At 41.9% G+C, this 10,688-nt stretch overlaps 1 protein-coding gene across 6 annotated transcripts in view; it reads left to right on the top strand.

Annotated features, from left to right (window-relative positions):
• Positions 1 to 213: 213 nt before the first annotated feature.
• The window catches only part of LOC104151180 (SAM and SH3 domain-containing protein 1), a 591,062-nt gene continuing 580,587 nt past the window's right edge, over positions 214 to 10,688 (top strand). For 2 of the 6 annotated variants that reach the window (XM_068938786.1, XM_068938785.1), the window contains exon 1: positions 214 to 1,308. In XM_068938786.1, the coding sequence (XP_068794887.1) occupies positions 847 to 1,308 (462 nt within the window). In that variant the 5' untranslated portion in view covers positions 214 to 846. The remainder of the gene's footprint in view (positions 1,309 to 10,688) is intronic. The other 4 variants (XM_068938793.1, XM_068938791.1, XM_068938794.1 and 1 more) reach the window with 2 other exon arrangements.

Genomic DNA, 10,688 nt, shown 5'->3' with positions numbered 1-10,688 from the left:
GCCGCCGCCGCCGCCGCCGCGGGGCACCGCGGACAAAACCGCGGAAAACGAGGAGAGTGAGGGGGGACGGCAGTGAATGTGTGGGCTTGCTGCCGGCGAAGCGCCTTAACCATCATCCCAGGGATGAAGGGGAACTGGGAAAGTAACTCGGAAAAGTGAGTGGGATTCTTTTATCTTTTCTTCTTTTTCCTCCTAACCCGAAAGGAGCCGTTTAAAGGACAGCAAAGCAGCCGGGTGCACACGCTGACTGGGGAGACACAAGGAAAGAGGGCACGGCACGCTCGCACCCACACATCAGCTGGGCGAGGGTGCACGATCCTATGCTTGGTTTTCCCCCAACATGACTCTGTACGAAAGAAGCAGCACATAGTAAACAGATTCATCATGCGACGAAGCACGGGAAGGTGAAACAGAAGCAGAAAGAGAAACTAACACTGAAAGGAAGAAAGGGGAAAAAAGCGACTGCCAATTACTTCCAGAGAAAGTGGGTGGATGTCGTTCGTGTAGCCGTGACTTGGGATTTTAGGGGATGCACCCTTACATTTTGCTTCCCACTACCCCGAGCCTCCCTTCTCCAGTGGCAGAAAGCGGCTGTACTTGGTAGGAGAGGAGGAGTAGGAGGAATAAACAGGAGGGTTTCTTTCTGCAGTGCTTGCGATGCCCTACTGATGCTGCTTTAAGGATTTTTTTTTTTCCGGTGGATGTTGATTTCTTGACCTCGATTTTGAGTCCTCTTAGTTGTATCGCAGTTTTTGTTTTGTGTTTTTGTTTTCTTTGGCGAGAAGAGGACAGGGGGAGGCTGGCTTCGGTGCTGAAAGTTGCAATCATCATTATTCTGGAGCCAGCATGTGCACCAACATAGTCTACGAGTGGCTGAAGACCCTGCAGCTCTCGCAGTACGCGGAGTCCTTCGTCGACAATGGCTACGACGACTTGGAGGTTTGCAAGCAGATCGGGGACCCGGACCTGGACGCCATCGGCGTTGCCGTGCCCCACCACCGGCGACGGATCCACGAGGCCGTGCGGCGGCTGAAGGAGGCGGACGAGACGGCGGCGGGTCTGTACTTCACCCTGGAGCCGCCGCCGCCGCCGCCGCCGCCCCCCGCCGCGGGGCGCTGCGCCCGCCGCATGGCGGGGCACGACGAGGCGCGGCGGGAGGCGGCCTCCCGGTACCGCCCCGGCGGCCGGCGGGGGGCGCCCCGCGGCGGGGGGCTGGCCGCCTACCCCAAGCTGAAGCTAAAGATTATGATCCGGGACAAACTCGTCCGCGACGGGATCAACCTGAGTAAACCCCCGTACTCCAACAAGGTAGGAGGCTCCCTCCGCCCTGTCCCTGGCGGCCGTTGGGCGCGGGGCGGGGCCGTTGGGCGCGGGGCGGGGCCGTTGGGCGCGGGGCGGGGCCGTTGCCGGGTGGCGGCGGTGGTGGCGCCGAGCAAAGCCCTGGGCCAGGTGGCGAGTCCGTGGTGGTCTCCGCCCGGAGGTGAGGGGCTCTGGCCAGGGCCCGGTCCCAAGCCGTGTGCCGCCGCCGCCGCCGCGCGGCTCTGGTTATGGCTGTGGTGTTTTCTGAGGGAAATGTGGCCTGCACTGAGAGCCAGCCCCGTGTGGAGTGGGGCCAAAGAGGGTTGGATCCACCACCTCTTCCTGGCCTGACCTGGGCTCATGGGTGGTGCGTTTCTGTTTCGCCTATTTATTTATTTATTTAACCAGTTCTATTAATCCAGTCCAGTTTGGGGCTTCAATGCAAAGCCCCAGGATTGGCAGGATAGTCTTTGTAATTTTTTTTTTTTCCTCCACAACTTTGCCATTGTATAAGAGAAGGATAGCCTCGCTCAGCTTCTATTAGTCTGTTAGTGCAAGTTTCTGTTGGTGAAATGGCTTATGAAGCAAGCGGTAGTGTGGCTAAGGGAGCAACTCTGACCGTTGTTTGTATTAATTTACTGGAGGATGGTACTGACTGGTGAATGTCAAAACAATTCATCAGCCACTCCAGATGCAGCTCAGTCCATATCCAAGACACATGTTCTGCTGAAAGGGCAGAAAAGTGCAAGCCTTGGAAGAGTATATTGCAGTTTGAGGAAACCTCAACATTTACCTAATTCTTATCCTTTGAAAAGGTTAGAACATAAGATTAATGTGTTTTACAAGATAGAAATTGTTTTGTCTAAAGCTTTCAGTAGATTTCCTGCTAAAACATGGTAAGTAGAATAAATAAAATTGTAGAATTAAATGGGTGGTGCCATGGATTAGAAAGTGATGTGTGAAAGAAGATAAAGTATTATAATATATATTTGCTTCAGAGTTCAGCATGAAGTAACTTCAAAGTTGTTTGATGACCAAAGTTACTGATATTTTCTTTTAATGATTTGAAGTCAGATTTTTCAGAATGCAGTTCACCTTTTAAGTTATGGCTACTTTTTACTTCTGAAAAGCTTCTAGATGACATGGAAGCAAGGTAATAGGGAAATCTGTAGGTCTGGCTTTATAGTAATTAGTAGGATTGTGAAGAATTGCTTCAGATTTAATTATCTGCCATAAGGGACCTGGATATGAGGGTAGCGTGTGAAATTCAGCTTGAATAACTATGTGGAAGTACGCATAGTAAGACTAATAGGACAGTAAGTTTTAGGGCTGGTTTGAGATATGTATTTGTTCATTTTTTTCTGAAAGAGCTGGCTGAAGACATTGTCAGATACAGTGTTTCAAATCTGATAGAACAGTAGCCAAATCTAACAGAACACCCGTGAACATACATGTCTAGTCTAAATACAGCATTTTCCAAAAGTTACTATATCATTTCAGAGGTTTTTTTTTTTTTTTTGTCTTTAAAGTGCTATTTCACTGGACTTAGGTTACCCTTGCCCTCTTAAATTACCATTACTTACATTAACAACCTTTTATATAAGTTCTTGCTTATCAATGTAGTTGCAGCACATTAGCTTCCATAGATATGTTTCACTTTAAATTTTGTGTGTAGATGTGTTCATAGTCACCAGTTCCATCTTACCAAGTGGATCCTCTTCGTTCTGTCTTCCATACCTCCTCTACAGGGATTTTAAAATTTCTGAGATGCCAGCATATGACATCGAGGAAATTAAAATCTTTGGCATTGATTGCTTCTTTAGCTCACCTTATTTAAAATTGATGGGTTCTGATAATAGTGCCAGCTAACTGCTAAGACAGGCTCATCTTGCACAGAAAGTGTCACTTGGGTTTAATGAGTTTACCTTTAAATGCTGTATGTAGAGATAGAAAGAGGAACTAAAACTTAATTTCCTAGTTTTATTTCAGCCTGTGTTGTCAATGTGTTTATTTTGGATGATATATACATATAACATCACTTTTTTTAGAGTAATAGAAAAACTTTCTCCATCTCCTCTGCGTCACTTCACATCATAGCATGTTATAAGAAACCATAAAGCTGGCAAGGTTTGAATGTGTATTGCTCAACATGTGCTGTTCTGGATGTCACCCATTGTAGCAATACATTTCCACAACAGCTTAAAGGGAAGAACAAGTGATCATATCACTGTGCATTATTCACTGGATGTTGTTTAGAGTAAGAAGAATGTGAAAGAATAATATTATAAGTGTCTCTTATTTTATTTATACATACATACATACATATATATATATATATATATGAACCTTTAGAAAATGTTGGCTATAATTTCAGCAACCTGTATTATACTTTTTACATAGAACATGCAGTGTTCCGCATGTTAGAAAACCTGGATTAATTCTCTACTGTGCATAGTATTAAAAAATCAGCTTGAAGTTTGTGTCGCATGTACATTTATCAAAAGACATGTCCACCTGCAGATGGTCCTGTGGATATCCTGGAGTGTAGGACACACTGAAGTGTCTGACATCTATCTACGGTTTTTCTGCTGATCCACTAAGTAGCCTGCCACCTCGTCTGACATCTATCTACGGTTTTTCTGCTGATCCACTAAGTAGCCTGCCACCTCTCTCCATGGTTTACATGGAGAATACCATAATTTTTTTTATATATAAAATTTATCTTTTAATATAAAGTCTCGTAACAGCTGTGGCTGTAACGTACTGTAGAGGAGCATGTTTGTGTGTGTGCATGTGTATATAAGGATATGTATACACATTTTATTTTTGTCCTGAAGCATGTTTTCCTTAATGCATTCATTTATATTGTTCTCCGACAATTTTGGAGTTTTATTTGGAGATGACCCTGAGAACTGGAAATGCTGCTCTTCTCTCTCATTTATATCCTTCTGCTGGCTTCTTGAGCTGTAGACTTGTAAAAAGATCAAAAAATGTGTATATTAGACGTAGATGTGGAGGTATAAAAAATATTATTTGCTGTCCTTTCAGTCTTGCTGTTGTATTTTCAGATGAAGGGTGAAACCACACAGTGGTAGGGACAGAAATGTATTGACATGGTAAGTTTAACTTTTTGATTACAGTCAGAAGGAAAAAGTAACAACTACTTAGCACAGCTTAATGTAAATCTCTTAAAGACATGTAAACTTTGAATTCAAGCCAGCAGTGTGGGTGACTTTAGACACAGAGAATTATCACAAGTCATTTTGATTAATTCCATGGGAATTAGAACAAGGCCTCACTTCCTCATATTGAAACTTTTATATTTTTGAAAAATAGAACCAAGGGCTATAACTGTAACTGAGAAGGACTCTGCAGAAGTCAATTGCAGTTTCTTAGTACTCAAAGCCTTCTGTTTGAGTTTCAAGCCTGCTCTCTTTGTCTGATCACCTTAGAAGTCTCATGAGTGTAAGAAGTGATGGACTTGAATGCTTTTCAGGCAAGAATCTGTTGGACCTCTTTATGTCAAGTGTGCCCAGAAACATCTAGCTGCTTTGAAACAAATTCTCCTTGCTGGTTGTAATTCTGTCCTTAATTATGAACTTAATTATGTCTGGTGTAGGAATAGTATTAGTATTCTTCTGCCACGTAGAAATTTTGGGGGATGGGTCTGATGGCAGAAAGGGACAAAAATGAACACCAACACCTCCCCCTGCCCCCGGATTCCGTTTATGTTGAGTGAAGGAAAGCTCAGTGCTGATCTCAGTCAGCTGGAACGAAGAGGGTAGAGCCTTTACTTCCTTAAAGACGCGCTTCTTATCTTGGTGGGCTTGTTGCAAAACAGATGATGTCCGTGCTGGGTTTGAACAGGAGTAATGCCACTAAATGTCACTGTGGTATGGAAGGCAGGGAATCACCGCTTTGATCAAGATAAAGACAAGAAGGCTACCTCACTGTGGACCATGTCGAGAGAAATTAAGTATTCTATTTATCTCAAATATAGATTAAGTGACATTTAATAGTTTACTGGAATTTCATTACTATTTCTAATTGAAATAAATGGCCTAACCTGTTCTTGAGGAACTTTATTCAATTTTTCGTTTACACAGAATTGCAAATACATTAAAAATCACTGAAGATACACAGGCATGAAAAGCTCCCATCCCAATTAAGATGATTTGCTTGGCCTCAGTAAAGTTATACTGCTGTAGATTTCAATATTTATTAGAGAGAATAAAACTGTAGTGTGACATGTGTATATGACCTCATCTTCACTCGCTGTGTTGTTTATGATTATCAGCATGCTTGGAAAACAAACACTAAAATTTCAGCTGCATTTAAGGTCATAATCTCAAGAGTTCAAGCAGATGCAGAAAGTAGGAAATCAGATTCAAGTGAATCTAGTTAGGCACCCAACCATGCTTTTTTAAGGTCTGTGCTGATGGGATAGAACAGATTTGTGTTATGAGAGAACCTTTCTGTAATCCTTGCCATTACAAAATGAGGAATATTTCACATAAATATTAGAAGGTAAAGATGCCAACAGTACTGCTTTGAAACACACCAATTCAAACTAAGTCGGGGGTCAGATTATTTACTGCTTTAGATATCTGCAGAATTGAATTCAGTGAATTAAAAATACCGTGCTTCACAGAAATGGCAGCACTCACCTATACTAGAATAAAACATGAACCTTTCTCTAAAGACCTGGCTGCTTTGGAATAACTGCATCAACTCTGATTAGCAGAGCGTTCTCAAATATGCCTTGGGGAAAGCTGCCTATTGACAAAAGTACTAGTGCATTAAGTAGTAGCAATATTTTCATGGCAATAAATTAGCAAGGCTACAGGCAATGTTCAGGAAGTGAAAAGGTATTTTATATATGAAACCACTGAATCTGCCTTTGACTTCTTACCTCTGTTTTCTTTTAGAGTAAAGAAAACATAGCACCTCATATATTGGGCAGTTGCTTCAAAGTCCAGTTTGTAAAACTCGCAGAAAACAAGCTTGGAAAAAAATCTTCTTGCAATCAGAGCATTAAGACAAAACATTGCAGAACATGAATAATACAGTACTGTGCTGTATTTGCATTTGAATTGTTCCTGGATATTGTTAAGTGTACTGAATATCCTCTGGAAGCGTTGAATGTAAATCTTACTGGGTTTGATTGTCTCTCATTTTTGAGGGGAGAAAGATCCCATTAGGGCAAGTAAAGGTGGAGCCTTAAGACAGGATAATGCCAACTTCACAGTGCTCTCTCTCCTTTCCTGCAGTGGTGTAAAGTTCCCTAATGTGTTTATTCAGGTCTGATTGTGATGGAGGGATGGCAGAGAAAGGGAGGGAGAAAGGGAGCGTATTGCTCTTCGCTCAGTGGGAGCCAGGCCTAGCAGCAGGCTTCCACTACACTCAGCAGCAACTACCCTTGAAAGAGGAGCCTTCGTTCTGGTGGCTTAAATTTTGAAGGAAAAGCTAAGCTTACTGTTCTTTGGCAAGGGAGGAATGCCTGGCCTCCTGCAGTTCCCTAGAGGCTTTTTCTTCCCTCAAAGGACATGATTCAGTCAGACCTCTGTGGCGCAAAGCTGAATTGAATTTTCTTAGGAAAATTCTAAACAGACGTTTTTATTTTGCATACTGCACACCAAAAGGGACACCACTGTTTGTGCGAAAAAGTCTAACCATCTATTTCACTTCTGCAGATGGAAATACCTGTCTTGTTTTAAATCATTTTGGTGATCATAAATCTTTCTGAAGAGAAAGTTCTGTTTAAGGAAAAGGTTTTTGTTATTATCCCTATGCTCAGGGCTTCTGTGTCTTTCATGGGTAAGACAATTAAGCCCATACCGTTACACAGTCTTGTATATGGGATACTAAAGAAACAAAGATAACTTCTCACGAGCAAAGCAATCTTGTGAATCATTTTTCTCATTTTGTGTTTGGTCAATATCACTATCTCTGTTGGAGTGCCTTGTAGATACCATATATAGGGCAGTAATATCCCTCATTTCAGATGAGAAATCAAAGAATTTGATTCATGAGTCATGAAAAATTTTAGATGGAGTGTCAGGACGCACTGCCACAGTGTCCGTGTCCAGTGCCTTAACATGAAGAGCAGACTTTCTTACATATAAATAACAGAAAAGCAATCAAGGATTAAACAGTAACTTGGCTATATGGCAGTTAGGTTTACTGTTTGTTAAAGTGTGTATGTGTGTGTAGTTCTGCAAGAAGTTATAGGATAGGTGATTGGCTGGATGTCTCACCTTTTCCCTGTATTCGTGATTCTGTGTGCATATTTCATTATGAAGAGTCCCTGTCTGCTAACACATATAAATATACACATACATATATATTCATCTCACACACACACACACACACATACATATAAACCTGAAACATACCCACAGGTATCACAGAATTTTTGAAATGTGCAGTAGAAGAGTTTGAAGTGCTAAGAACATCATTACTGCAGATTAGGAGTGAATCCATTATATCACTTACCGGAGATCACTTACTGGTTTGAGATTCTTTCAAAACAGGAGAGAACAGAATAAACAGGATGAGTTAACACTGGATTGGTAGGTTTAACTGTCAGATTCCTTGCTTTGTCAGTCTGAGTAAGACCGTTTGCTTTGTGTTTGACAAAGCTATCTCATTCAGTCTCTTTGTCTAGGCTAATATGACATCTCATGTTGATGTGCTTAGCTTGACAAATGTGGTGGCTTGTATACGCTACAGGAATCATCATTTATTAAAAGAATATGGCAATGCTATGTTTAGCACTGCCATGTTATTTTAGGAACAGCTCTGCAACAGGAAGTGGAGAACTGTGTGAACCTTCCCTGACACTGCCAATCTGCAAGCCAGGCTGGCCCAAAACACTGTGTGTAGTGAGTCATTGAGTCTGTTAGTTCTGTTCCTTGCAGAGAGTAAAAAACTTTCCTTATGAATTAGCAAAACAAAATAAAAGTGGTTTGTCAAATGAAACACAGGTATAAAGGCTTTCGAATGATACCCCATCCTTGTTCTCTCAAACTGTTAGCGGTGTGTAAATGAGTGATACACGCCTCACTGGAGCCTTACTACTCAAGTTGGTCTCGTTCCCAGTGAAGTCAGTAGGGGGTTTGCCAGTGATTTCATTTGATGCTGGGTTTGGCTTGAAGCGTTCACATTTAAATCAGCTAACAAGCACACCCTTACCAACTGTAATTGTTGTGATGGGTGAGAACAGTATGGCGTAAGATGAGAACTACAAATATAGCAGTAGCATGCAAAAAGAAATCAGAACTTTTCAGAGCATTAAATATCACCATTGCCAGTTTGAACAGTAGCAAGGCAGAGTTCTGAATATAGGTCTTACAGATTCCCATTAGAATGAATGTTCAGTAAACATTCTCAGAAATCTGCATTAATGTTTATTGGCCGTAATCGAGTAAATAGTTGTTTACAGTTGTCCTCTCAGTAGCTTAAAATCAGGGAGAAATGGCATATATAAAATAGAAGTTACAACCAGATACAATTCTATGTCCTCTACAGGTGTTTTTTTCCCCAGTTAGAATTGCTTTGGCTTTGATGATACACAGCCTGAAGTATGGATGTGGTGTTACCACTGCGTATGACATCGATGGGAACGTTATGGAGAAATGCAGTCCAGGCCTGATGTCTGTGCCTTAGAAATCATACAGTAAGTTTGAAGGGATTCAAAAAAGAGTTAGAAAGCCTGAAGAAAACTTGTCTTTTAGGCAGGGACTAAGGAAAGTTGAACTGTTTTTTTGCCAGAATTAAAGTGGCCACTTGACCATACTCCTCCCATGCTTGGCAGGAGGTATTTTAATAGCAGGAAAAGACATGGTGAACATCGGTGACTGAGAGCTGGAGCAACGCTATTCGTGCAGTGATTAAGGCCAAAAGCCTGTACAAACTATAAAGTTAATCAACTAATAAGTCAATATTACATAGAACAGCAACAACAAAAAATGTCTGGGGGCAGGTTCTAGTTCTGCAGCAGTGCCCTTGGCTTGTGGATAAAGGTGTTTGCCAGGAGTAAGTGTTCTGCACTAACAAGCTCCTGTGCCTTGGACTCCAAAGCACCCAGCCCTGCCATCCCAGAGCCGTCTGCCCATCCCAGAGCTACTCATGTCCCAAGTTTTGCTAAACCATCTCCCTTAAGTCTGCCTCAAGGCACAGTGTATCTTCCCTAAGAGCAAAGTTTGTCCCACTCGAGAATCCGTGTATTTTACCTCAAGTCTCCCTAACCTTTCTTGCCGCACCCTTACTTACTCATCAAAGCTGAGGAATGCTAACTGTGATCTGGTTCAGTGGAAAGAGAGAACGGAGGCAGCAGTGCCTTTTTGTACTCCGTCTTTCTCACCTGATTCCTCTCCACCCCATGGGGATCATCCTAGATGAATTTTATTTTCTCTCCTCCTGCTGCCCCACATTCCCAGGCTGTAACTAGGATCCTTTTCTCTCCTCCTCTCTGCTCTGATGAGACGAAAGGCCTTCTTTCCCACTTCAGAGAGTGGGGCCGTTGCTTCTCTCTCTTTGGCCATCAGTGCCCTCAGCTGCCCTCCCATTGACCAGCCTAGGTGACTGAGCCTGAGTCATTGTCTCACAGAACCAAAGCTCTGGATTTGGATCTAAAAAATTTCAAACTTAAAACTCTGCCACAAGTTGCAGTTATTGAAAGACCCTACAGCCTAAGTTCTGTGACAGACAAAAGGGAGTGATCTAGGGGAAAAAGGATGTAGCACAGTCTTAGAATATATCTGTGAAATTGTCTTGGACTTTCTGAAGCAAGACTGAATGTCTTGCTAAAAAGATAAGCTACAGTCTCACCAAAAGTTATGAATCCAGTGAAAAGTCCTGAAATACTTTTTTGGCATTTTTTTAGTTCTAAGTACATGACCATGATAATCCCATATAACTGTAGGATCTCTGAATTCTTGTCAGATTGTTTAACTGTGGCAAAATGTTTTTCTTCAGAGTTTATTTAAACCTATCCTACTGATAAATGCTAGTATTGTACTATACTGAGAATATACCTCTGAAGAACTGCCTGGGAGAAACTCAGCTTGCAGAAGTTAAGGAAATATGATGGAAACTATATTAAGAAATCTGGAAAAATTCACTTCCATGTCACCTACTTTGTCATTTTCAGGTAAAAACATTATTAGACTTGCTATGATAACTTCTAAAGCAAATTTTGAAGAGAGAATATTTCAGATGGAGGATTTTCACATACATTTGATGTTTATACAATGGTAAAAAAATAACGCCCTGTGCTTGTGGAGGAAGGTGGAACAAGAGGAAGTTTGAAAAGAATACCACTAGCTCTTTTCTTTCCAAGTCTAAAAATTACATATAGTAAGAACGTACTTCAAGCAGTCTGTAGC

The sequence above is a fragment of the Struthio camelus genome, chromosome 3 (assembly GCF_040807025.1).
Source record: "Struthio camelus isolate bStrCam1 chromosome 3, bStrCam1.hap1, whole genome shotgun sequence".
NCBI lineage: Eukaryota > Metazoa > Chordata > Aves > Struthioniformes > Struthionidae > Struthio > Struthio camelus.
The sequence above is the reverse complement of the archived record's forward strand: the minus strand, read 5'-3'. Positions and strand labels throughout refer to the sequence as shown.